The 27,847-nt window shown below is 40.6% G+C and overlaps 3 protein-coding genes across 8 annotated transcripts in view; 1 reads left to right on the top strand and 2 right to left on the bottom strand.

The window, feature by feature from the left end:
- The window catches only part of slc7a14a (solute carrier family 7 member 14a), a 30,757-nt gene extending 20,029 nt beyond the window's left edge, over positions 1 to 10,728 (top strand). For all 5 annotated transcript variants that reach the window (XM_077537800.1, XM_077537801.1, XM_077537803.1 and 2 more), the window contains 8 exons: positions 394 to 630; positions 1,178 to 1,395; positions 2,395 to 2,541; positions 3,746 to 3,954; positions 5,016 to 5,163; positions 6,222 to 6,708; positions 6,845 to 7,081; positions 9,608 to 10,728. In XM_077537800.1, coding sequence (XP_077393926.1) covers positions 394 to 630; positions 1,178 to 1,395; positions 2,395 to 2,541; positions 3,746 to 3,954; positions 5,016 to 5,163; positions 6,222 to 6,708; positions 6,845 to 7,081; positions 9,608 to 9,876 — 1,952 coding nt within the window. In that variant the 3' untranslated portion in view covers positions 9,877 to 10,728. The remainder of the gene's footprint in view (positions 1 to 393; positions 631 to 1,177; positions 1,396 to 2,394; positions 2,542 to 3,745; positions 3,955 to 5,015; positions 5,164 to 6,221; positions 6,709 to 6,844; positions 7,082 to 9,607) is intronic.
- Positions 10,729 to 16,548: 5,820 nt separating this feature from the next.
- On the bottom strand, positions 16,549 to 19,315 carry LOC144031614 (claudin-11-like). The gene is made up of 3 exons (XM_077538927.1): positions 18,992 to 19,315; positions 18,074 to 18,238; positions 16,549 to 17,988 (listed from the first exon to the last, which is right to left on the bottom strand). Exons 1-3 carry the CDS (start codon positions 19,215 to 19,217, stop codon positions 17,717 to 17,719), a joined length of 663 nt encoding a protein of 220 aa, XP_077395053.1. The 5' UTR covers positions 19,218 to 19,315; the 3' UTR covers positions 16,549 to 17,716.
- A 555-nt stretch (positions 19,316 to 19,870) lies between these two features.
- Positions 19,871 to 27,847, bottom strand: part of LOC144031628 (B-cell receptor CD22-like) — a 43,634-nt gene continuing 35,657 nt past the window's right edge. For both annotated transcript variants that reach the window (XM_077538946.1, XM_077538947.1), the window contains 8 exons: positions 26,569 to 26,835; positions 24,936 to 25,226; positions 24,593 to 24,862; positions 23,282 to 23,323; positions 22,885 to 22,963; positions 22,711 to 22,785; positions 22,596 to 22,629; positions 19,871 to 20,679 (listed from right to left, as the gene is read on the bottom strand). In XM_077538946.1, the coding sequence (XP_077395072.1) occupies positions 20,539 to 20,679; positions 22,596 to 22,629; positions 22,711 to 22,785; positions 22,885 to 22,963; positions 23,282 to 23,323; positions 24,593 to 24,862; positions 24,936 to 25,226; positions 26,569 to 26,835 (1,199 nt within the window). In that variant the 3' untranslated portion in view covers positions 19,871 to 20,538. The remainder of the gene's footprint in view (positions 20,680 to 22,595; positions 22,630 to 22,710; positions 22,786 to 22,884; positions 22,964 to 23,281; positions 23,324 to 24,592; positions 24,863 to 24,935; positions 25,227 to 26,568; positions 26,836 to 27,847) is intronic.

Here is a 27,847-nt window from a genome sequence, read left to right as displayed (position 1 = left end):
TAAAACGACTTCTACTTTCACAACTTTTATTCCAAAGAAAGACCGCTATCTTAATGCTAACATATAAAGTGAAATACCATAGATAAGGTAAAGGAGATTAGCATACATTTGCAGTAGTTATACACCTTCAAACAACTACTCCTTTCATAACTTTGAAAGAAATCCTGCTAACTTAATGCTAACATGTAGATACCATACAACGCAAACAAGCATAACTTATATTGTTATATTCGCATGCCATTCTCTATGAATGAAACTTGAACTTTGTTGGGTTGATAAAATGAAAGAAACATTTCTTTCACCACTCTTCTTTTTGTCTGAATGTTTACAAAATGAATGTTTGTAAGAGTGGGGAGCGTTTGTCCAACGTACACCTATAAACCCATGTGACAGGAGTGTGCTACGCCGAGTTTGGCGTGCGCGTGCCAAAGACCACCGGCTCGGCCTACACGTACAGCTACGTGACGGTGGGCGAGTGCGTGGCCTTCTTCATCGGCTGGAACCTGATCCTGGAGTACCTGATCGGCACGGCGGCGGGCGCCTCGGCGCTCAGCAGCATGGCCGACTCGCTGGCCAACCACAGCATCAGCGGCTTCATGACCACGCACATCGGCACGCTCAACGGCTTTGGTGAGTTGAGGCGAGCGTCCAGAGATCCTGAAAAACATTTGTATGTATATTTTATGAATGTTGTTTTTCCAAATTTACATACACCAAAGCGATAGACTGCAAATAAGAATATTAGTAGACGGGCCCGATCATTTCCCAGATGGTCAGACAAGTGGGAAGCAGTTCATGTTTTTTAATTGCAAAACTGAAGGATGTGCTGTCATGTGGCGGGCCGGTCGCCTGGCAACACGCGTATCGCATCACCCGAGCTCGGCCCAGCTCCATTTGCTCGCTTTCTTGTTTGCGCAGCAGCACTGCATCAGCAGCAAACATCTACTCTGAATCAGTTCGGCCAATAATAGTACCTTTATTTTGCTACATTTTTCATGATGACTAAGCGATTCTGATGAAGACAGCAAAGGAACCTTATAAAAGCTATTGTCACAGCAAAATAACTACTGTACATTATCAATATACAATTACTTATTAGATTGATTTTAACGGCGGACAAAACAATAACTGATTTATTTTATTTTTAGTTTATTGTGTGTGTGTGTGTTGTGGTTAGGTAAAGGAGAGCAGTCGTATCCGGACCTGCTGGCGCTGCTGATCGCGCTGCTGGTGACGGTGATCGTGGCGCTGGGAGTGAAGAACTCGGTGGGCTTCAACAACGCGCTGAACGTCATCAACCTGCTGGTGTGGCTCTTCTTGATGGTGGCCGGGCTCTTCTTCGTCAACGGAGAGAACTGGGACAACGGCAGGTTCCTGCCTTTCGGCTGGTCCGGGGTAAGGAAAAATGTAGAGGACGGTTTTGGACATAATCAAGATTTTATTTTTTTTAATTTACTTTTTTATTTTATTTTATTTTATGCAGGCCAGGTTAAAAGTAAGCCACAGCCAAAATGTTTTATTTTATTAAAATTGATTTAGTGGTTATTTTATTTTCATTTTTCGTTTTTGTTATATATAATTTTTCTTTTTTTCTTTTTAGCATTCTTATATTTTTATTATTTATTTTTATTTTATTGTATGTGTTATATATTTTTATTTTTATTATTATCAAGGCAAATATACATACTGTATGCAATATGTGTTCAATATTTGTATTTTTTAAGAATTATTTTATGGTATTTTTTTTTTTTAGAATTTGTTTAATTTAAAAAAAATACTGTACTGTTTATTTTCACTTCATTTTGTATATGACAAACATTTTTAAAAAAATGTTTTACTGTACTGCTTATTTTCATTTTATATTGTCTATCACAGAAATATTTCTTTTAAATGTTTTACTGCACTGTTCATTTCCTTTTTTTTATTTTATATGACCAAAATATTTTTAATTAAAACATGTTTTACTGTACTGTTTATTTTTATTTTATGATAGAATTGTTTTAATTAATTTTTTTAAATGTTTTACTTTACTGCTTATTTTTATTTTATATTTTATATGACCAAAATATTTTTTTTATTAAAAAACGTTTTAATGTACTGTTTATTTTTATTTTGATATAATTTTTTTATATATATTTTTTAAATGTTTTACTTTACTGATTATTATCATTTTATACCACATAAATATTTTTTAAAAATGTATTACTGCACTGTTTATTTTTATTTTGTGACAGAAATATATTTTTTATTTTTATTTTTAAATGCTGTGCTGTACTGTTTATCTTCATTTTATATTTTATATGACAGAAAAAAAATACAAAATTAATAAAATTTTTCAAACATGTTTTTATTTATGTTTCAAACATGTTTTTCCTCTGCCATGCATCTCCGCAGGTGATGCAAGGCGCCGCCACGTGCTTCTACGCCTTCATCGGCTTCGACATCATCGCCACGACGGGAGAGGAAGCCAAAAGTCCCAACACGTCCATCCCGTACGCCATCACCGCCTCGCTGGTCACGTGCCTCACGGCGTACGTGTCGGTAGGTTGCCGTGGAAACCGCACACCTACAGTCTTCTGAGCACCGCACTAACTACAACTGTCTGCGTCTTAGTTTGTGATTCTGACATGTTGGCCGATGGTTGCCATGGCAACGGCTGCCTCTTGAAGAGGCACGGCTGCGGCAGAATACAGTTAACTGCATCCAGTGTAATGATTTTGCACCGTATGCTTCAGTCTCCTTGGTGAATTGCTCTTTCGTATGCATGGTAGCAGGAACTACCTTATGCAACACAATTCATCTTCTGATTCCACTCCAAGACTCACAAACTGTTTTTAATTATCGTGATGTAAATTTTTTGGGCTGAAGGGAAAAAAGAAAATTGAATTATGATCATGAGTAAGTTTTCTACAAAAATTAAATTAAGTATTATATACTGCATTTAGTAATATTTTGATAACATTAATATCTAATTTCATTATAACTCTGATATATATATATATATATATATATATATATATATATATATATATATATATATATATATACACATCATTATCACATCATTATTTTCATTAATAATAATATATGTTATAATAATTTATTTCTAAATGTTTAGAACTAAAATATGTTACTAATAATTCAAAGTATAATAATAAATTATTAGGATAATACATTATTATTATTATTATTATTATTATTATTATTATTTTGAAGGGGAAAAACCCTTCAACATTTGTAATACTGCATGAATTCACAAATATTTTAATGATTCAGAGTTCCATTAATAAAAATGTTCTTGGATTCAAATAAAAATTGACATTAACACAATAAATTGAATTAATGAAGAGAAATGACATTAAAACCGAACTGAAAAAAAAAACAAGCAAAAACAAAAAACAGAAAACAAAACAAAACAAAACCCCACAATTTTTCAGTTGTAGTCCCTGAAAGTAAGTCATTTCTAATCATATTTATGTGAAAATATTTACCAGTTGTAATCCCCATGGCAAGGTTCACTCGATATAATATATATATATCTATGTCAGCGCTGTATAGTGACTGGCAACACAATTTAATGCTCTTCGACTAGCTGGCAGAAGGTACAAAAAAAATCACAATATACTTATATTTCATATATTTGTGAGTAAATTGAGAGGTCATCATCATCATTTCATTCATCAAATATGCGCCTCGGCTCGGGAAAGGCAGCACGAGTCAGCGTGCGTTCCGCTTTTGCCGGCAGGTGTCGGTCATCCTGACGCTGATGGTTCCCTACGACCAGATCGACGCCGACGCCCCCCTGATGGAAATGTTCGCCACGCACGGCTGCATGTTCGCCAAGTACATCGTGGCGGTGGGCTCCATCGCCGGCCTCACCGTCTCGCTGCTGGGCTCGCTCTTCCCCATGCCCAGGGTCATATACGCCATGGCGGGCGACGGCCTGCTCTTCAAGTGAGTGCCCCGGAGCATTTTTTTGGACTTCTCAAATTGGGCCAAAATCATTATGTGCACACTGTACTTCCATTTAGGGACCCGTATGCCAATTAAGCAAATTAATAAACCAATTATGGATTCAAGAAAATAGCCAGAATTGGTGAGTGAATGACGACCCCTCCCAAAGACTTTCTAATTACCTATAGATACCACACGTTGGCAGCAAAGCCCTACCTTTGTCTAAATGAAGCTCCTCAAATCACTCCAAAATACTTCCTTAGTTCCTAGCCACTTCTTAAACCTAACCCTAACCAAGATGCTACAAAATGGCGGCAAATCACTACTTTTGGACCTTAGTCCCTCCCTTTACTGTAACATGGTTCCTTGGCACCAAATTGCTACAAGATTGCATCAAAGCCCTACTTTTGTCTAAATGAAATATCCTCAACTCACTTCAGCAAAGTTCCTTCACACCAAGATGCTAGAAAGCACTACTTTTGGACCAAATACAGTTCCTCCCTTCACTGTAACATAGTTCCATGGCATCAAAATGCTATGCGATGGCATCAAAGCCCTAATTTTGTCGAAATGAAGATCCTCAACTCACTAAGCATAGTTACTTGGCACCAAGATGCTACAAAATGGCAGCAAACCATTCCTTTTGGCCCAAATACAGCTTCTCCCTTCACTATAACATAGTTCCTTGGTATCAAAATGCTACAAGATGGAAAACAAAGAACTACTTTTGTCTAAATGAAGCTCCTCAACCCACTTAAACATACTTTTTTGTCATCCAGATGCCACAAGATGGCAGCAAAACTTTTTTTTGTGTCTAAATGATGCTCCTCAACTCACTTGAAAATAGTTTCTTGGCACCAAAACTGTACAACAAAGCAAAATTTTTATTTCTTTGACTCGAGCACAAAAAATGGTGCATTTTTCCCCCCAACAAATACAGGTATAGGATGGGTTGCAAAATTAAAATCCGAAAATATCAGTGTTGATTTGGCGAATGCCGAATTGCAAATTTGCACGGTTTCACTGTACACACGTTCGAAAAGATTGTCCCCTGTCCACAGGTTCTTGGCCCACGTGTCGTCGTACACGGAGACCCCCGCCGTGGCGTGCGTGGTGTCGGGCTTCCTGGCTGCGCTCTTGTCCCTGCTGGTCAGCCTCAGAGACCTCATCGAGATGATGTCCATCGGCACGCTGCTGGCCTACACTCTGGTCAGGACGCCATCAACAAACGTCTTCATCAAACTGTTTTCACAATTTTACATTGTCCATCTGTCTACGTATAAACAAGCTCAAGTTCTATCTTAGTTTTGTCTCTGCCCTCAATCTCCTTATAAGAAACGATTTGATACCTTAAATGCTGAATGTATATTAAAGTATCCTACAGAGCTATTGATATTGGTGGTAAATCCATAAACAGGCGCTTAACGTTAGCTTAGCTTGTGTGCTTGACGTGGCTCTACTACACTCCACATTCTCTTTTTTGTTTGCAGCGCTCCATTTTCTGGCTAACCTTAGTCTCTACTTGGATTAAATTGATCTTAGAAGGGTTTTAGTTTCGAGTGACGCATCAAAAATGATGAAAATTAACACCTGTGCTATAATGATAGCTTAGCCTGGGATAGCTCCTTAGCTTCTTAGCGCCATTAAACTCCACAGTCTCCACTTTGCTGCAGTGCTCCATGTTTTCCACTGCTCCCCAACTCCTCTCGAATAAAATTGATATTTCGTCAAGAGTGATGCGTTTAAGGCTGCTAATACTAGTGTTAGCTTAGCCTCCTTAGCGGCATAAAATGCTGCAATCTCTCCTTTCCAACAGTACTCCATTTTCTTGCTGCCCTCAGTCTCTTCTCGGATGAAATTGATCTTTCGTTAAGAGTGATGCATTGGGCCGCATGGCTTTTGCAATTTCTGCCCCTCTGTTAGTCAGAAATGCTGAAAATAATAATAAACACGTGCTAATATTAGCGTAGCGTTGGGTGGCTCCATAGCTTCTTAGCGCCATTAAACTCCACAGTCTCCACTTTGCTGCAGTGCTCCATGTTTTCCGCTGCTCCCCAACTCCTCGGATAAAATTTATCTTTCATTAAGAGTGATCCATTTAAGGCCGCTTAACCTGTTAGCTTAGCCTCCTTAGCGGCATTAAATGCTGCAATCTCTCCTTTCCAGCAGTGCTCCATTTTCTCGCTGCCCTCAGTCTCCTTTCAGATAACAAAATGTGCATTTCATCACGAGCAAAGTGACCAATTACATGTCGTGCGCTCGCGCAGGTGAGCCTGTGCGTCCTCCTGCTGCGTTACCAGCCCGAGGGCGACATCCACGGCTTCGTCAACTTCCTGTCCGAGGAGCAGAAGGCCAAGCGGAAGGAGGGCGTCCTGGCCGAGTGCGAGAAGGACGCGTGCTCGCCGAGCCACGACGACGCCGAGGAGACCGCCAACCCATGCGGCGCCAAGAACCTGCCGTCTCTGGGCGACAACGAGATGCTGATTGGCAAAGCTGACAAGAACGCCTACGCCGCCGGCCACCCCAACTACGGCACAGTCGACATGGGCAGCGGCATCGAGGCCGACGAGTCGGAGGGCGGGGCCACGCGCCGCTTCAAGAAACTGCTGGGGCCCCGCTACTACACCCTGAGGATCCGACTGGGACTTCCGGGCAAGATGGACCGGCCCACCGCCGCCACGGGGAAGACGGTCACCGTTTGCGTGCTGCTGCTCTTCGTCTTCATGTTCGCTTTCTGCTCCTTTATCATATTTGGTAAGTAGGTCACCGCTCTCGTTGGGATCTGTAACGGCAACGAGACAATTTACAAGAATAAGGTCATCTCTTCCAGAATAAATTCCACATTTTTTTGGTCGGAAAATTAAGACTTCTTCATTCAAATGTCGTCCAGGTGCGAGCAGCATCGGCGAGGGTCGCTGGTGGGCTCTGCTGCTCCTGATCTTGCTGGTGGTGGTGCTGGCCCTGCTAGTGGTCATCATCCTGCAGCAGCCCGAGAACCCCAAGCGGCTGCCCTACATGGCGCCCTGCGTGCCCTTCGTGCCGGCCTCCGCCATGCTGGTCAACATCTACCTCATGCTCAAACTGTCCGCCATCACCTGGATACGATTCTCCATATGGTGTCTCGTAGGTGAGTAGTATAGAATGCAAATTCAATTTAAAATGAATAATATGAATAAAGCGGAAAATTTGTTATGCGGATCGTGTACAGAAGCGTATTGCATTCATTTGAAAAAAAAAAAATCTGTTTTTCTGACTAATGTTTTTGAGAGTTTTGTTTTATTAAATAATTCTTTTTCTGTTTTTCTGAATATATTTTTTTCTGTTTTACTGAATATTTTTTTTTGTCATTAATTTTTTTTTCTCCAAAAAACAGGGAAAAAAATTACTCCGCAAAACAGGGGGAAAAATAACTCCGGAAAACAGAGGGAAAAACATTAATTACAAAAAAAACCCAGAAAAAATAATTCCAAGAAACAGAAAAAAACAATTAAAAAGTCAGATTTTTTAGGATTCTTTTTTTTTCTGTATCTTTGAATTAATGTCCCCCCTATTTTTCTGAGTTATTTTTTTTCCCCCAGTAATTTTTTTTGGACATCTGAACTCTGAACTGAAGTGACATGTTTCAGACACTAACTGACACCAGTGCAAAACAAGTCACAGGGCGGCCATCTTAGTTACTACCCCGGCACAAACCCCCCCACCCCGCCTCCAGGCTTATACCAACTGCCTACGAGCTGTATATGTCTCATCTGTACGTATACCGTATAGGTTATACAGTAGCTCGCGTCATGGGAGTAACAAAATGGCCGCCCTGTGACTTCAACGGCTTGCACGGGCGTGTACGGGCTATCCAGTGAAACAAGTCATTTGGAGTTCAGAGGTCCAAAAAAAAATTACTCTGAAAAACAGAAGTTGGTGCTCTTTTTTTGGAATACTGTAGTTTTTTTCTGTTTTTTGGAATATAATTTTCCCCCTGTTTTTCAGAGTATTTTTTTTTCTGTTTTTCGTAATATTTTTTTATGACAGAAAAAAATATTCAGGAAAAGAGAAAAAAATATTCAGAAAAACAACAACAACAAAAACCTAAAAAAAACAAAACAAAGCTCCCCAAAAAAATTAGTCAGAAAAACAGGATTTTATTTTATGTTTTCCCAAGTGAATGCAATACGCTTCCGTATATTTGACCCAACTTTTTGGGTTATTTATTTAACCCAAGTGGCGGTCGGTCCCTTTTTAACCCATTATTATTATTATTATTATTATTATTATTATTTTATTATTATTATTATTAATTTATGTATTTGTTTTAAAATTATTTTAACTAATTGGTTTTAGGGTGTCTCCCTTGACTTCAGATGACTTTTCAAGAAAAAAAAAAATTCTAGAGAAAATACTGTAGTAATTTTTGTAGTGTGTTAAATTAGCGCTTAATAATTTTTTTTAGATGGGGTTGCATTGTTAGTGCACAATGGTGTATGACAGCAGTACAGTATGAGGTACAGTAACAACTGGTGTTGTTTGACCCAAACAGTTGAGTCAAAAATTATCTAAATTAGGTCAAAAAAGTGAGCAGAACAACTTTATTAATTTAATGTTAAATGTTGGACGAAATAAATAACACAAAAATTGAACCACAAAAGTTGGGTTACATGAAATAACCCTAGAAATTGGGAAAGGAAAGAACATTAGTGCTCAGTTGGTTTAATAAAATAACCCAATTTGATTCAAAAAGGGATTGAATCGCTACTTGGGTCAATTTGACCCAACTTTGTGAGTTGTTTTATACAAAACAACCTCATTTTTTTGAGGTTGTTGTTGTTCAAAGCAAGCCAGAAAGTTGGGTCAAATTGACCCAATTATTGGTCGGTCTTTTTTTTTTTTTTTTTTTTAACGGTATTTTTTGACCCAAGAGTGAAAGAAACCTCATCTTGCTTCACTTTAGGGACTGGCCCAGGATTTGGGGTTATATATAGAACCCGAATATTGAGTTTAGATGACTAACCCAGGGTGGCTCAGTGGCTGACTGGTTAGCACGTCCGCCTCCCAGTTCTGAGGACTCCGGTTCGAGTCCAGGCTCCGGCCTTCCTGGGTGGAGTTTGCATGTTCTCCCCGTGCCCGCGTGGGTCTTCTCCGGGTACTCCGGTCTCCTCCCACATTCCAAAGACATGCATGGCAGGTTAATTGGGTGCTCCGAATTGTCCCTAGGTGTGCTTGTGAGTGTGGATGGTTGTTCGTCTCTGTGTGCCCTGCGATTGGCTGGCAACCAGGCCAGGGTGTCCCCCACCTACTGCCCGAACCCAGCTGGGATAGGCGCCAGCACCCCCCGCGACTCTTGTGAGGAATAAGCGGTCATGAAAATGGATGGATGGATGAATAACCCAAAAAGTTGGCTCAGACCCTTTTTGACCCAATTTTGGACTAACCCAACTGTTCTTCATTTAGTTAGGTTAAATGAATAACCTTTGGGCTATTCAACTTTGTCCTTTTTCATTTAACCTCAATAGTTGGGGTCAGTCCCTCTTTGACCCAATTTAGGTTAATTTTCACCTTTTTTGTTTTACAGTGAAGTAAGATGACATTTCTTGGATATCCTGAAATGTTGTCATTTTGTAAATTTTGTCCACTTTTTTTTTTTTTTCCATATCCCCGTCAGGCGTGCTCATCTATTTCGGCTACGGCATGTGGAACAGCACCTTGGAGATCACGGCGCGGGAGAACGAGGCGCACGCGTCCACCTACCAGCGCTACGACCAGGGCGTGGACGAGGGCTTCTGCGGCTTCGACGACGACTTCTACCCGCCGCCCGAGGCCACGTCGACGGGCCCAGCGGGCCGAGCGCCCCAAGCCCAGCCGGAGAGCGACGGGACGCCCGTTCGGAGGCCCGGCGCCGCCCTGGTGGAGGAGGATCCAATGGATTACTGAAGGAGGACTTTTCCCCAAATGTACTGGCTGGAGTGGTGGGCCTGGTGGGTGTTTGGCGCAAGGTGGGTGAAGCGTGCATGCCAGCATGTGGGTGGGTTTGCTGTTTTTGTGTGGACTCGGTTGGGCTAGACGCTGGATTGTCCGCACTAACTTGCTACGTCCTTCACCGGGTTTCCACTAAAAAAAAAAAACGACATGCTCCTAAATACTGATAGCAAAGTGCAGACATAGCGGCAGATAAGCGTCGAAGAGATTCATCACTGCAGATTGGCGTGCTCACTATTTGCTATTTGGCACCAAGGACGGCAAGTCAGCATGTCTTCTTATCCGAGTAAAAATATTCCAAAAATAAAACAAATCTAAACAAGAGATGAGCAAACCTTTGATGAAGGGCCCCGTTTGATTTTTCAATATGAAATTCGTACACCCTTAAAACTGTTGAGTCAAAAGTAACCCAATTTTGGGTAAAATTGGACCCACCCACTACTGTGGTCAATTTGAGCCAACTTTGGGTTGTTTTGTACAAAACAAAAAGTTGACCCAAGCAACAGTTTGGTCAAATTTTTGACCCAAATTGGGTTATTTTTGACTCAGCAGTTTTAGTAAGAGTGTAAAAAATATATAAAAAAAATATATATACAGTTATTTTTATTTATTTGCCAGATTGATAAATTATGATTAAAACACCAATTATTATTATTTTGTTTTGTGTATCTGTAAACAATAAATTACAATAAGATGAATGAATAAAAACAAATAATGCAGGAATATATTTTAAATCAAATTCGGAAAAAAAGATTTATGCTCATTGTTTTTGTTTTATTAGAATTTAGATTTAATTTTAATTCTATTGATTTAAATATTCAGTTTAAAAATGTTACTTATTGCCCCCCGGCTCGGCGCCTGTACGTTGGGGTTTACCCCGGTGAACGAGAGGGTAGCCTCCCTCCGCCTTCGGGTGGGGGGACGGGTCCTGACTGTTGTTTGTGCATATGCACCAAACAGCAGCTCAGAGTACCCACCCTTTTTGGAGTCCGTGGAGGGTGTGCTGGAGAGCGCTCCCTCTGGGGACTCCCTCGTCCTGCTGGGGGACTTCAACGCTCACGTGGGGAATGACAGTGAGACCTGGAGGGGCGTGATTGGGAGGAACGGCCCCCCTGATCGGAACCCGAGCGGTGTTCTGTTATTGGACTTCTGTGCTCGTCACGGTTTGTCCATAACGAACACCATGTTCAAGCATAAGGGTGTCCATATGTGCACTTGGCACCAGGACACCCTAGGCCGCAGTTCGATGATCGACTTTGTAGTCGTGTCATCGGATTTGCGGCCGCATGTTTTGGACACTCGGGTGAAGAGAGGGGCGGAGCTGTCAACTGATCACCACCTGGTGGTGTGTTGGCTCCGATGGTGGGGGAAGATGCCGGTCCGACCTGGCAGACCCAAACGTATTGTGAGGGTTTGCTGGGAACGTCTGGCGGAATCCCCTGTCAGAAAGAGTTTCAATGCCCACCTCCGGCAGAGCTTCTCCCTTGTCTCGGGGGAGGTGGGGGACATTGAGTCCGAATGGACCATGTTCCGCGCCTCCATTGTTGAGGCGGCCGATCGGAGCTGTGGCCGTAAGGTGGTCGGTGCCTGTCGCGGCGGCAATCTTCGAACCCGCTGGTGGACACCAGCGGTAAGGGATGCCGTCAAGCTGAAGAAGGAGTCCTATCGGGCCTTTTTGGCCTGTCGGACTCCGGAGGCAGCTGACAGGTACCGGATGGCCAAGCGGAACGCGGCTTCGGCGGTTGCTGAGGCAAAAACTCGGGCATGGGAGGAGTTCGGTGAGGCCATGGAAAACGACTTCCGGACGGCTTCGAGGAAATTCTGGTCCACCATCCGGCGTCTCAGGAGAGGAAAGCAGTGCACCATTAACACTGTGTATAGTGGCGATGGGGTGCTGCTGACCTCGACTCGGGACGTCGTGAAGCGGTGGGGGGAATACTTCGAAGACCTCCTCAATTCCACCAACACGTCTCCTTTCGAAGAAGCAGAGTCTGGGGACTCTGGGGTGGGCTCTCCTATCTCTGGGGTCGAAGTCACTGAGGTGGTTGGAAAGCTCCTCGGTGGCAGGGCCCCGGGGGTGGATGAGATCCGCCCGGAGTTCCTAAAGACTCTGGATGTTGTGGGGCTGTCGTGGTTGACACGCCTCTACAACATCGCGTGGACATCGGGGACAGTGCCTCTGGATTGGCAGACCGGGGTGGTGGTCCCCCTTTTCAAGAAGGGGGACCGGAGGGTGTGTTCCAACTACAGAGGGATCACACTCCTCAGCCTCCCTGGTAAGGTCTATTCAGGGGTGCTGGAGAGGAGGGTCTGTCGGGAGGTCGAATCTCGGATTCAGGAGGAGCAGTGTGGTTTTCGTCCTGGCCGTGGAACAGTGGACCAGCTCTACACCCTCCGCAGGATCCTCGAGGGTGCGTGGGAGTTCGCTCAACCAGTCCACATGTGTTTTGTGGATTTGGAGAAGGCGTTCGACCGTGTCCCTCGGGGAGTTCTGTGGGGGGTGCTTCGGGAGTACGGGGTGCCGGGCCCCTTGTTACGGGCTGTTCGGTCCCTGTACGACCGTTGCCAGAGTTTGGTCCGCATTGCCGGCAGTAAGTCGGATTCGTTTCCGGTGAGGGTTGGACTCCGCCAAGGCTGCCCTTTGTCACCGATTCTGTTCATAACTTTTATGGACAGAATTTCTAGGCGCAGCCGAGGCGTGGAGGGGTTCCGGTTTGGTGGCCTCAGCATTGCATCTCTGCTCTTTGCAGATGATGTGGTGCTGTTGGCTTCATCAGGCCGGGGCCTCCAGCTCTTACTGGAGCGGTTCGCAGCCGAGTGTGAAGCGGCTGGGATGAGGATCAGCACCTCCAAATCCGAGACCATGGTCCTCAGTCGGAAAAGGGTGGAGTGTCGTCTTCAGGTCGGGGATGAGATCCTGCCCCAAGTGGAGGAGTTCAAGTATCTTGGGGTCTTGTTCACGAGTGAGGGTGGGATGGAGCGGGAGATCGACAGGCGGATCGGTGCAGCGTCTGCAGTGATGCGGACTCTGTATCGGTCCGTCGTGGTGAAGAAAGAGCTGAGCCAAAAGGCAAAGCTCTCGATTTACCGGTCGATCTACGTTCCAACCCTCACCTATGGTCACGAGCTGTGGGTCGTGACCGAAAGAACAAGATCCCGGATACAAGCGGCCGAAATGAGTTTCCTCCGCAGGGTGTCCGGGCTCTCCCTGAGAGATAGGGTGAGAAGCTCGGTCATCCGGGAGGGACTCAGAGTCGAGCCGCTGCTCCTCCGCGTTGAGAGGAGCCAGCTGAGGTGGCTCGGGCATCTGGTTCGGATGCCTCCTGGACGCCTCCCTGGTGAGGTGTTCCGGGCATGTCCCACTGGCGGGAGGCCCCGGGGACGACCCAGGACACGCTGGAGAGACTATGTCTCTCGGTTGGCCTGGGAACGTCTCGGGATCCCGCCGGAGGAGCTGGTTGAAGTGGCTGGGGAGAGGGAAGTCTGGGTTTCCCTCCTGAAGCTGCTGCCCCCGCGACCCGACCCCGGATAAGCGGAAGAAGATGGATGGATGGATGGAAAAATGTTACATGTAAAAATTAATAGGTTTTAACTAATTCAAGGAACAAAATAATCCATGATTGTTATTAAATCTGCGATTCATAATTAATGTAGTTGTAATGAACCAATCATTTTATTTAAAACGTTTTATTATTATACTTTTTTATTTGAATAATCAATTATTTCATGAGATGAATAAATAATAATAAATACAAATGGTTTAATGCATTTTAATCAGCCAAATTTAGAGAAAAAAAAATCTTAACGCTCATGGTTATATTTATATTATATTTTGAATTTATTTATAATTAATTTCGAAATGTTAAATGTATACAAACATATATTTTTTTAACGTTTACATTTTATTTACAGTAAATCGATGCGCCAAATAACAAATTATGACAGAACTTTTAATGATGTAAATTCTCAGTGGGCTGCTTTATCGTCCTCTACTTTGCTAGCCCCTGCTCTTTTTATTTATATATTTATTTATTTATGTATTTAATCCCAAACAAGCGAAAGGAATGAACAGCAGATTTTGACATTCTCACACTTTGTACTCGGACTCACTTTGCTTGCGATAGTGCCTTCATGTTCCGTGATGGGATGTTTTGTTTTTTTTGTTTTTTGTTTTGTTGTTGTTGTTTTTTTGCACTTGGTGTTCACGTTTCGAGTTCCTTGTGTTTGTTCTGTTGTGCATGTGCAGCATTCGCTTCCCGTGCACGTTTCGTTGAAAAAAAAGTCGATGTCATCGCTTTCTGGTTCTTTGCCGTCTTTTCCGTGTGCATGCCTTTTGAACGATACTCTACACTTCTTGCTGCTTCCTCCAGTTCCTTCATAATACTTGGATCTTGAATCTTGGGGAATTCTGAATATTGATTTTACCAAAAGAAAGCGGTTCTCGTCCACGCGGCCGCGGGTATTCTCACAAAGTTATCTTCGAGGACAAAGAGTATGGTGGTCTTTGCTGCATCTTTTCCCTTTTTCAAGGTGAAGCCTTATTTGTCGAATGCACTAAAATCTAAGGATGCCACGCTATAAGCCCCGCCCTACCTCTGCCCACATCACATGATCACAAAGGCCCGCCCCCTCCCATTTCGTGACTGTGCAAGGTTCCAAATGGACAACATGAACACCATTACGCTCCGCCCGTGTACCTTAATCAGATCCCAGCTCAGCCAAAGGCAGTCGCAGCTCAGCCAAAATGGCTGACGACGCATTCAGGCATCGGCGGACCTCAGATGCTGGATTGTAAAAATGCTCTGTGTGTGTGTTTAGTGATGAGTGTACGCGTGTGCTGAGTGGGAAGCATTGCATGCTGTTCATGCACGTCACTGTGGTTACTGCATGCGGTGGTAACAACGGCAACAGAAATCGTTACGTATGTATACAATGACACCAGCCAATGAGTTCCATTTGACCATTTAGGAAATTGTCGGGGAGACCGGGGTTAGTTGTGTCACGGGTAAGTTGTCACATCGCAATTTTCTTCTCCACCAGAGGGCGCAACGAAAAAGTGGAATATTAGTTTTCTTCAGATAAATGGTGTGTGGTTGTGTACTGTCTGAGAAGAGAATAGCACATTGTGAGCTGAGATGAGTGGCAGTTATCTGTTTTGCACAACCCAAAGTACATTTTTTTCACCTTCATATATTTTGAAACAGGCGTCGTACATAGACAAATTCTTTCACTAAATCCAAGCACTTCTTTTTTTTTGTATGAATTCCCACCAAATTGTGTCAAAAACACGTTTGTTTGATGCAGCTAACAAAAACCAATTCAAAATGTCTCTCAAGATTTTCAAATTGGATGCAAAATCCCAATTGGAAAGCCACGCCCACTTCCTGCTTCCCACGCATCCCTCCGAGCCAAAGTGGGCCGCAAGTTCCATTTTGAGTGATTCCAAGTAGCTGAGATGAGTTTTCATCCTGCCCGCGTACGAATTTTGAGATTTACAAAAAACGACATAAGAGCACATAGCAAGTATTTTTCTACAGCGACTTCCTGCAAGTCACGCTTCAATCACAAGGAGGCCTGACGAGAAAAAGTTTATTTTTAACAACAGCGCAATGATGAATCTTCTTTATATATGTGTATAGAAACAATCTAGCTAGGATAGCTGAGAAGCAGGAAGACATGCAGAGAATATTTTAATACAATTGTACAACACAAATATTGATTTTTGTCCTCCGTGTTCTTCCTGCACTTGCGTATTTGTTGTTGTCTCTCGCATATGGTAACGGAATAGATATCCACGATTCTTTTCCTATGATCTGCTGTTTTGGAAAAATGTCAAATGTTCTTGTTTTCATTATTGATTTCTTCTATGTGCGTGCGCGCGTGTGTGTGTGTGTGTGAGTTGTTAACTTGCTCTCGGGTGCACTTTTTTTTCTGCTGAGTTGTGCTGTTGTTGTTTTCATGAAAAGTTATTTATTGCAAATATAAAAAAGGAAAAAGAAATGCTGTCTCCACTTTTTGATTGACACATTGACACATTTTTTTTTTTTAGCGTGTCCAATTGGTGTGTTTTAAAATAAAGTTAGGGTTTTAAACTAGGGTTTTAAAGTGCAATTTGGTTTGCAAAATAGGGATAATAAAAACTAATGTTTGGTTTTCAAAATGGTTTTTTTTTAAACTAGGTTTAGGGTTTCAAATTAGGGTTTGTTTTCAAAAGTGGGAATTAAACTCGGGTTAGAGATTTAAATTAGGATTTTAAAATGAGGTTAGGATCTCAAATTATGGGTTTGAACTGGCGGGTTTACAAAGTAGGTTGCGGTTTACTGTTTTCATAATGGTTAAGAGTTTTAAACCAGGATTAAGGTTTCAAAAGTAAGATTTTTCAAAGTAGGATCACAAGCCTTTATTTTTTTGGGATGGCAGCAATATGCTGCCATTACTAAGAGCCTTTTGCATGATAATACTAAATAATTATGAGGACATGCTCAACAGAGAGACAAAAAAATGGGAGCAGTTATTTGTGACTAATTTGCAGGCTATCTATTGTGGTTAACACGTCATGTTGTACGGACAGGACAGTGCGTGACAAATCGCGTATCTCACAACACGTGCGTGTTTTCTCATCCAAGTCAAGGTCTCGCTCAGGCTCACATTTGCAGACGTCACCAGCGTCCTCACAAAACAAACTCTTATCGCGAATCCAGAAGGAAAAGTCACGTTCCAGAAGAGTTTCTTTGTGAAACTGTTTATTCTCGAAAATCAGAACAAGAGTGCACACAAGCAATAAATAACCACAAAGAAAGAGTTTGGGAATAATGACGGTGTGTTTGAGTGAGCGCAACAAACACATGTCAAATTGTGCTTTAGTAAAACAATATGTCCATTTATATTTACTGTACCATATGCTGTCATCAATGACAATACCAGAGCAAAATTAATTGACGTAAACAAATGAGAATTAACACGTTTTTGATTTGACGTTTGACTCACAACATCTGTCCAGTTGCGTTCATTGGGGGAGGGGGGTCTTTTTTTTCTGAGTAATTTGTGGGGATTTATTCTTTTCTTGCAGAATATTTTTCTAGATATTTTTCTGTATTTTGAAAAAAATTCCTTTCTGTCATTAAAAATGCCAAAAAAACAGACATTTTTTGTTTTTGTTTTTCAGAGTAATTTTTTTCTGTTTTTTTTTTTAATGTAAGAAAATATGTAGTCAAAAAAAAGAAAGAAAAAGAAAAAAATATTTAAAAAAGCAGTGGGGAAAATATGAAAAACAGAAAAACAAATTTAGTTATTATTTTTAGTTATGTATTTAGTTTGTTATTTTTCTTATTAAAAAAATGTTTCCAAAAACAGAAAAAAGTCATTCTGAAAAAGAGAAAAATATGTTTTTAATTTAGTTTTTTGTCAGAGTATATTCGTATATATTTTTTTGGTGTAACTTTTTACAGTCATAAAAAAAAAAAGATTCTGGAAAACGTGGGAAAAAATTAGTGCGAAAGGCAAAAAAAAGAGATTACGTTGTTTTTCTGAATATTTTTGGGCCCATGTTTTCTGTTTTTTCCCCTGTCAATAAAAAAGGGATTATTTAAAACACAGGATATAAATGATTCAGAAAAAAAAAAAAGAAAAAAAAAACCCTAAGCACAATTTTTTTTTTTCTAAATGAATGCAATTTGCTCCCATACAAAACACAAAAAAAGTTGATGAGTAAAATCTTGTCAATCCATGGAAAGGAAGTCCGAAGGCCAGAGCCCCCCCAAGAACTGGACGCTTGACCTCATGACCTCTGACCTGATCAGACGTGAACGCTCTTGGCGTGGTTGGAAGAGACAGACACGGCAGCAGGGGGCGCAGCGGCCGGCACTGTGTACGCCACCATCTTCCCGCCTTCCTGGTGATACGGGCGGGAGGCCGGCGACGAAGAGCAGCAAGTCAGGATGACGGCGGCCAAAAGTGACAAGACCACGCCCACCCAGCCGGCGTACAGCGAGTAGCCGAAGGACATCAGCTGCCCGCTCAGATACATGCCAAGGGAGAACCACACGGTGGAAATTGCCCCGCACAGCCCTGAGACACAAACGACAGCAAACATAGTGAAATGACGTCAGTTTGCACGAGGAAGAAATTGGCACAAGGGCACAAAAGCGCTTACCGACGACGAGCATGAGGACTCCGCCAGCGGCAGCATGCTTGTTCTTGGAACCCTGGGCGCTGCTAGCCAGGCGGGTGCACGGCATGGACATGGCGACAATCACCATGGCAACCAGTCCCAAAATGGACGCTGTGACCATGAGAGCGCGCGTCGTCTGGACGTAGGCTACAGAAACATAAATGACAGTCAAACTCAAGTTTAAGCATAATATTAAACTTAAATATCAATAACATTTGAAAAACGAAGCAAAGAAATATTTCATAAATTTTAATTAGTTTCATTCATAAATGTACAAAATAATTTATTTATTTTTTTTACCTGTAAATACAAGTTCATATAAATAATTTAAATACATAAAATTTGCCTTACTCAGTGTGTGGATCTAAAAAAAATAATTTTATCATAAAATATTTCAAAAAATATTTTTTATTGATAAATTTAGATATAAATAAAAGGGTTTTAAAATATGCTATAAGAATATACATGAATACAACTATTTAATAAAATATATACAATGAAAAATATTTAAAAATATTAAAATACAATTCAAACTTTATTTATTTAATAAATTATGGTGAACCAGGATCGAGCTTGTCAACATAATTATGAAAGAAATTATAAATAAATAAACACAATTTTTTTTTAAATACATTTGATGATAACCCTGAAGATTCCAAACCTATAAAATATGAATACAGAAAAGGAAAAATTAAAATGTATGCATCTACAGGTATATGCAGACATGTATGTATACATATATACATGTGTATATATATCTGTACTGCTTAAAAACTAAACTCGTGTGAATTTATTTTTATTTTTTTATCAAAATGTGTTCTAAAAGACATTGTTTACTGTAAAATAATCATGTAAAAAAAAAAAAAAAAAGTTTTTATCAGCAACCAAATATTTTTTTACCGGGCAGGTCGAAGATCTGGAAGGCTAAGCAGCGTTGCAGTCTGGTGGAGGAGACGCACTCGGCCCACGGGCCCGTGCTCCACACCACGTCCATCATGCTGCAGATGTCCAGCTGGCCATATTGGCACAGGACCACCCAATCGTTGGTGGCCGTGGCGATCATGATACCCAACCAGCCCAGGCAGCTGAGCACAAAACCGCACAGCAGCACCCCAAACTTGGCCATGATTGTCAAAAAACACACAAGAGATCTGAAGAGGTCAAAATCCGAGTGCGGTTAATCCAAGTTATCCCAAACGTGTTGCAAGCATGCAAGGACTGAAACTTCTCAGATGAGATTGTTTTTTTTAATAGCAGAGAATTCAGTGAGGGGTCAAGACATACCCCAAACTTTTCAGCCAATCACAGACTCATCCGTCTGTTAAGACGCTCCACCTCCTTTGTTTTTTACCCTAAAGCTATACTGCCCTCTGCAGGTTAAAACAAGGCAGGTCATTTGTAATTATCCATCCATCCATTTTCTTGACCGCTTATTCCTCACATGGGTCGCGGGGGCTGCTGGCGCCTATCTCAGCTGGCTCTGGGCAGTAGGCAGGGGACACCCTGGACTGGTTGCCAGCCAATCGCAGGGCACATTTGTAATTATCATTCTTTAAATTGCAAAGTGTAAGCAGAAAAGGCTGAACTATATTGAGATGGGTTAGATTAAAATTTTGTGATTTCCTCTATTATTTTTTTTATTACATTGAACCTTTGTGGTACCTGGGAAATAGAAGCCTTTAGATTTGATAGAAATTTTTGTAATTCCACTTTGTTTTCACACCTTTATTCAGATCTGCTACAAAATGACCTTGAAAATAATAATAAAAAGCCAAGAGATTGCTTGAAGAACTTTATTGCAATTTTATTGTACAAATACGAAACAAAGAATTACATGTGTATTTAACCTGACCACATAATTTTACAAAACTGAGTTATCATATAATTAACCAGGTCCAGAGAAAACAAACCCTGAAACAGTTCGACTTTAGCCACAGGCGCTTCTATTCAACAGGTGCTTCTATGAGCTCTTTTTCCTGCTTGATAAGTAAAAGCATCTGTGGCTAAAGTCAAACTTTTTCTGGGTTTTTAATTTCTGGATCTGGATTCCCCAACCCTGAAGATAACATACAATGCCAAAGGCTAACGACATGCTAACAAAGTTAGCATTTATAACCTTTTCAAGCATACAACACGTTATTGATCCAGTGTGGAAAAAAACACAAGGGCCTTCTGTTTCATCATCAAATCTTCATGTAATGTGTCTTTGTACACTAGCACCCCCTTGTGGGCAAGGCGCGAACACCAGAGGGAGCTACAGATAAAACAATACAGATAAAACTTCTCCTAAACAACAAAACCAAAATAAAGGGTAATTTTTTTTAAACCATGAATTATATCAGCCTGAGCAGCTGATAAAAAAAACAAAAACCTATTGTAAAATACACTACAATACAATAATTATATAATGAAAGACACATTTGTCTGGCACCAAGCGAAGTGAGTGGTCAGATTATGAAGCCCATATAAGTGTCGCCCTCGCTGCGGTTGTCAGCCCACTCGCACGTCTGGTTGGGCTGCTCTAACTGTACCTCAGCATAGCTCTGGTACACCTTGGAGTCTTCATCGCTGGCGTCTTTGCTTCTTGTCTAGAAGAACACACAGTTGTGTTACGTGTTTACATTGACGGGTGCCCAAATCCGGCCCTCGAGAGCCCCTATCCAGCCTCTTTTTCCAACACACCTGATTCATGATCAGGATGGTTATCAGGCTTTTGCAAAGCTTGCTGATGAGCTGATTATTGGATTCAGCTGTGTTGGAGGAGGGAGCTCTCCAGGCCTGGATTATATTTTCTAAATACATTTACAATTATTGTTTTTAAATGTTGAATTGTGGTTTAACATTTTAGTTTATCCAACCCAAGAAGCTTGTCAAAGCACTTGATTGTTCTGGAGACTGTTTTTGACCACGTATGCTAACCATTTCCTGGCCTTAGCTATGAAAAAAGTATGTATGTGGTGGGCCTCTGATGAAAATGTTGCTTCAGGACCACCACTTTGTGACGACAATGACACACCATTAAACTAGCGCTTAGCATTCATTTGCTAATGTGGTTCAAAACTTCCTTAGTGATACGCTGGTAATTCTAGCTAGCTTGCTTGTTAGCATGAGAGCTACTGAACTAGGGAGTAGGACGAACATCAAAATGCCCCACTTGCAAGGTCAACTGACCAACTTTTACAAGAACTTTAGAAGTAATGGAAGAATTTCAAGGTCGATGAAACTGCAACACAATTTGATGAGTGATGTAAAACAATAGTTGATCAAGAATCAGCTACAAAAAGAAAAAAATATGTATAATGTAATTGCTACTTTGTGCCAAGATTTGCTTCAGAATTGTACAATACCGCAAACCTGTAACACTTTTTGGGCATTGTTTGCGTGTTCTTAAAAAAAAAAAAAAAAAAAGTGGTGTCTTACCTTTGAAGAGCATAATGCTCCAGTTTTATACATTGAAAATGTATGTTTCTTTAGAGTAAGTCATAATGATCTTTACATGAGTATGATGTTTGCGCCTCACTAAAGACGATATTCTGATTAATATTGTGTTTGTGGAATACAAGTTAAGCAGCAAAATCCATCCATTTCTAATGCATCTTGAAGGGCGGCCATTTTGCTCACTTGATGTCAACTGAAAATGACATCACAGTTGCTCTAACAACCTGTTTTCTGTGACTTCCTGTTCAATAGGGGACACTTCCTGTTCATTTAGGGGCACTTCCTGTTGTGATGGATTGGAATATATGTTTTAATCCTACATTACAAATCCTTCGTGTGAGTTTGAGCATTAATTCAAGAATATATTTAAGACATTGATCATGTCAGAAAATACATCATCTCTTGTAGGGATGTAACGATAAGGGCAATATCGTGATATTGTGATATTAAACTGCCACAATATCGTCGTCGTCATGTTCACAATATTTAAAGGGAACACATCTGTTTAAAAAGTCAGGTTGATTTCCATCTGTACAGTCAGCACCCTCTGGTGGCTAGTTTATTAGTGCAATTTAATTTTCATTAGGGATGTTTTGGCCTTCTCTGTTTAAAATCTGTACTCATTGTCAGATGAAGGGGAACGTAATATGCTTGTGAAGCGTCAATATGTGGAGGAACTCAATGTGTGCGTGGATTAGCAAGTAAACGCCTCAATATTATTAGAAATTGTAGATGGTTTTTATGCATTGCTATTATGTACAAAAGCACAATATTGTGCTTTTTTTGGTATGACCTCGTTTCTTTTGTTTACAATATTGTGACCATTTTTAATTATCGCCAACCCCCCCACAATATTGTGATAATTATCGTATCGTGACGTATGGATATCGTTACATCCCTAATCTTGTGTAGACCGAAGAGTACCACTCAAAAAATCTTTTGCATGTTTCACTTTTAACTAGCATGTTGCAAAAAAACAGTGATAAAAAATGTATTAAAAATTGCTGTTTTGTTAGTTACAACTTTGAATATTTGAATATGCAAATGTGGATGATGTCTGACTCACCTTTCCATCAGAGGAAAGGTTGCTCATGCTGTAACTGTGAAAAAACAGCAAAACAATGTCAGGCAATGTCTGATATGGACCAATAACGTTGAGAGGAGTGAGGACGGAGTCTCACGTGTTATCTGGGTTCAACTCCCTGGTCTGGGCGTTGTCAACGGTGACAAGTGAGACCTTCTTGGATCTTCTCTTCCTGTGTGAGTGAGTGAGAAGATGCTTTTAATGAATGGTGACAACAACAATCAGGTAATAAACACAAACATAAAAAAAAAAACTTGCTGACAAGACTCACACTCTCCATAGGAAGAATAAAACGAACACCAGGATTAAGAATATGCAAAGAGGAGCCACGATGTACTTCAGGAGCCAAACTGTGGAGACAACAGAAAGACACATTACCCGACCAATATGGATTTTGTTTTGTTTTTGTTATGGCTATTTGGCAGAAGAGACTATCACTCACTGACCCCAAGGAAAGCATTAGTGACCTTTGACCCCATTTTACCAAGCAAACGGAGCCAGGCAGTGACATGACCTCATACAAAGTATCAAAAGTTTTTCAAAATGTCTCATTTTCATGTTTTGTTCACGGCATAATTACATGTTCTTACTGAATTATTTGGAGGACAACTTTTGACTTTGACATGAATCATGTATCATAAAGTAGAATATTCAAGTACTCCACCCACCTGTGTTGAATGCGTTGGTTATCTCCATCAGTTTGTTCAGATCTAAAGGAGTAAATTAAACATGAAGAATAAGAACACTAATAAATTTAACTTATTAAGGACATTATATTCATAATTGTGTATTATTTATGTATTATAATTATTTTTAAATCAATGAGTTTGTTGAGATCTAAAGTCATAAAATAATTAAAGAATTAATACATGAAAATAAGAACAGCACTTACTAAGGACATTATATTAATAATTGTGTATTATTTATATATAATATATATGTAAGAGGGCGGCACGGTAGTCGAGTGGTTAGCACGTCCACTTCCCAGTTCTGAGGTCTCCGGTTCGAGTCCAGGCTCGAACCTTCCTGGGTGGAGTTTGCATGTTCTCCCCGTGCCCGCGTGGGTCTTCTCCGGGTACTCCGGTCTCCTCCCACATTCCAAAGACATGCATGGCAGGTTAATTGGGCGCTCGGAATTGTCCCTAGGTGTGCGTGTGAGTGTGGATGGTTGTTCGTCTCTGTGTGCCCTGCGATTGGTTGGCAACCAGTCCAGGGTGTCCCCCGCCTACTGCCCAGAGCCAGCTGAGATAGGCGCCAGCAGCCCCCGCGACCCTTGTGAGGAATAAGCGGTCAAGAAAATGGATGGATGGATGGATATATGTAAGAATTAATACATGAAAAATAAGAACAACACTAATAAATTAACTTGTCAAGGATGTTATATTCATAAGTATGTATTATAATTATTTTTAAATTAATGTATATAAATGCAACTGTTACATATTTGTATTTATACATTGAATTTCATTGTCAAATATTTTGTAATTCAATTTATTAAAATTAATCGTCAATGTTATTGTATATTTTGCAGTATCTTTTTATTTAATACAAAGGCAACTATTTCCACATTCATGACTTCGTATTAAAATCATTTTAAAAATATTTTATGATCAAATACAAATGCAACTGTAAGCAGGTTTACTTAAATGTATTTTATTCCTTTTTTATTGTACACAAGGGCAAATTTAAGCATGGTTATATCATCATATTTGTAAAATTTAATTTAATACAAATCTAAGGCCACCTATCTTTGAGGGCTTTAAAAATCTATATATATATATATTTTTTTTACATTTTTATGAATTAAAGACAACTATTAGATCAAGTGTTTTTTTTGTTTTTTTATCTAATTATACACAATATAAGAATCCATCTTACTTGTTGTCCATACTAGTATTTAATTAATACATGAAAATTATAAGTAGTATTAGTATTGTGTTACTTTTGCTTTTCTTAATGTCAACATGAATGAAACTCACTCTGCATCTCGACCTCCACTGGGGGCGAGCTGGCCGAGCCCACCTCGTTGGTGGCCGTGCAGCCGTACAAGCCGGCGTCGGCGGCCGCGAACGACGCTACGGTCAAGTTTTGACCGGGGGGCAAATTTTGGGGTCTTGCGTCGTTCACCTTCCACCACATCACCGACTCGACTGGCGGGTCCGAGTCGGCGTCGCACCGCAGCACCAACGTCCCGTTTTCGGCCACCATCAGAGAAGATTGAGCCGTCGCCGTCACATGTTTGGGAGCGTCTGACATCGAAACGTACAATAAGGAATCACGTCGTCGGCAAAAAAATGTAAATGTAAATAAACGATGATTCACATGAGACTCGCAAAGTCTTTTGCGCGCGTCGTTTCCCAAAGCCGTTGTCGGCCTCGCAGATGTAAACGCCGCTGTCGTCCGCGGTGGCTTTGAAGGTGTGGGCCAGTGTGCTGTTTGGGCCAACTGCGTTGCCATGGGAACTGGCGCCAGGCCACTCGGACGACAGCTTGCCGGACACTCTGGTCAAGGTGAGGATGGAGAGCAGGTCGCTCTCCACCGAGCAGAGCATGGAGACCAGATCACCTTCTGTCACCTTGGCGGCCATGGAGAGCACCGGCTCAGGCAGACCGCCTTGGGAAAAATACAACATTTTTCAAGTACATTCAAATATTTTCCATACATTTTATTCAGTAACACAAACTCAGGTACAAAAAATACTTGAACTATATTCAATGTGTTTGTATTATATTGTAACAAAGGCCTCTACTATTTATCTATTATCCATCTCAAGGGACGACCAATTTGTCACTTGCTGCCAACTGAAAATGGCATCACAGGTACTCGGGTAACAAGCAATCAGGGCTCACCTGTTTTCTCAGTTTGGTGATGTGACGTACCTGAGTCCCGAGTCATTTTCAGTCGAGTGGCAAAATGGCCGTCCTTTGAGATGAATAAAATTGGGTTGATTTTGCTGCTTATTTCATATTCCATAAACGCAATATTATTCATCAGAATTTCATGTTAAAACGTTTTTTTGGGGGGGGGGGATGCAAGCATGTTAAATATAATGTAGTGAACATTTTTTACTTGACTTCCCTTTTATTTTTTTCATATATGTATCTTGAATTTTAAATGTTTTTAGATGTAATTTAATAACACAAGACATACATCAATATAATTCATATACTACACTATTCATATATATATATTTTTTTTATTCATCATGGTGTTAAAGCTGCCCTATGGAGGAATAATAATAGCAATAACAATAGCCTTTTTATTTCACCATTTATGAGTCAAACCTTCTAAATATCAGATTAACACCTTAGTTGTAGGACTGTATTTACATATCCATACAGTTTCTATTATGAACAAATTCAATGCAAAAGTTCATTAAAAGAAAAAAAAACTAAAATAAATAAGTAAATAAGTAAATAAGTAAATAAATAAATAAATAAATAAATAAATAAATAAATATATAAATAAAATGTAAGCACACAGTTTGGTAGTTTGATTTGTTTTTAAACATTTTACGGAAATTATATCATAATTTTTGGAATTATCTAAATATTAGATTTAGAGTTATCTAAAATATTAGATGTATAAATTATTATTATTATTATTATTATTATTATTATTATTATTATTAATAAATTTATTTATTTATTTATTTATTTTATCTAACTGGTTTTAGAGTGTCTCCCTTGACTTTGGATGATTTTTCAAGAATTTTTTTTTTTAAGAAAATAATATTTATAAAAATATTTCTTATTTATCCATACATTTTCTTGACCGCTTATATTCCTCAGAAGGGTCGCAGATGTATTATTTATTTATTCATTGTTATTATTTATTTATTCATTTGATTTATAACACAAAGTCAACGCAAAGCATAAAAGTTTACTTATTCCAAAAAGTGTATAAAATGACATTTGCATTATTTCCTTAACAGCACAGTCAACGCTGAACTCACTGTGAACTTCGACCTTCACTGGGGGTGACCTCGCCGAGCCCAACTGGTTGGCAGCCATGCAACCGTAGATGCCGGCGTGGTCGGGCGTGACGTGTGTCATGATTAAGGCTTGCTGGTCGGCTTCATTTTGGTGCACGGAGTCCTCCTTCCACCAAGTCACCGACGTGATGGGCGGGTTCGAGTCAGCGTCGCACTGCAGCGTCAACATGGTGTTCTTGGCGACCTCCAGGGACGGATTAGCTTTCACCGCCACATTTCTGGGAGCGTCTGACAAAAATAGGTAAGAGGATCAATTATGTCATAGTAAGACTGAAAAATTAAACGCCACCATCTTAAATATTTAGGTTGGTGTGACCAATGGAAAAGTTGTCCTTCTTTGAAGTAATTGGCACTGCATGTTATCCATCCATCCATTTTCTTGATCGCTTATTCCTCACAAGGGTCGCTGGGGGTGCTGGCGCCTATCTTAGTTGGCTCTGGGCAGTAGGCAGGGGACACCCTGAATTGGTTGCCAGCCAATCGCAGGACACACAGAGACGAACAAGCATCCACACTCACATGCACACCTAGGGACAATTCAGAGGACCCAATTAACCTGCATGGATGTCTTTCGAATGTGGGAGGAGACTGGAGTGCCCGGAGAAGACCCACGTGGGCACGGGGAGAACATGCAAACTCCACCCAGGAAGGCCGGAGCCTGGACTCGAACCCGAGTCCTCAGTACTGGGAGGCGGATGTGCTAACCAGTCATCCAACGTGCCGCCCCGGCATGTTATCATTTATTCCTATTACTAATAGCTAAAAATCAAAAATATTTCCTCAAATAATGGCCTCTTGCGTTTAGATGTTTTTGATCAGAAATTCATCACAGAAACCCTTGTGACGACTAAAAACTTCTACCAGTACCCTAATTAAATCACGGCTTTATTCCAGAAAATCTGAAATTGTTGTAGATTATCAATCATGGTTTCATTCTATAAAATTGTTTTCCATCAGGCATTCTTCACAGCATCACTTGTGAGAATATCTTAATCCGCCGTGCCTTAAAGGGATACTTCACTTATTTAGCCCATTATAGCAATAAAAAGTTAATATTTTGTCTATAATTAATTTGATACTTTGATCACAGCTCACCTGTTTTTCTAGGTTTGGCCATGTGACATTCACAAGGTGAGCTGTGATTGGTTACCTGAGCCCTTGTGATGTCATTTTCAGTCGACAGCAAGTTGCAAAATGTGTTTTGAAAGGTACTAATTTTACATGAAAAACAATGAAAGTA

Source organism: Festucalex cinctus, chromosome 12 (genome assembly GCF_051991245.1).
Source record: "Festucalex cinctus isolate MCC-2025b chromosome 12, RoL_Fcin_1.0, whole genome shotgun sequence".
NCBI classification, from domain to species: Eukaryota; Metazoa; Chordata; class Actinopteri; order Syngnathiformes; family Syngnathidae; genus Festucalex; species Festucalex cinctus.
The sequence above is the reverse complement of the archived record's forward strand: the minus strand, read 5'-3'. Positions and strand labels throughout refer to the sequence as shown.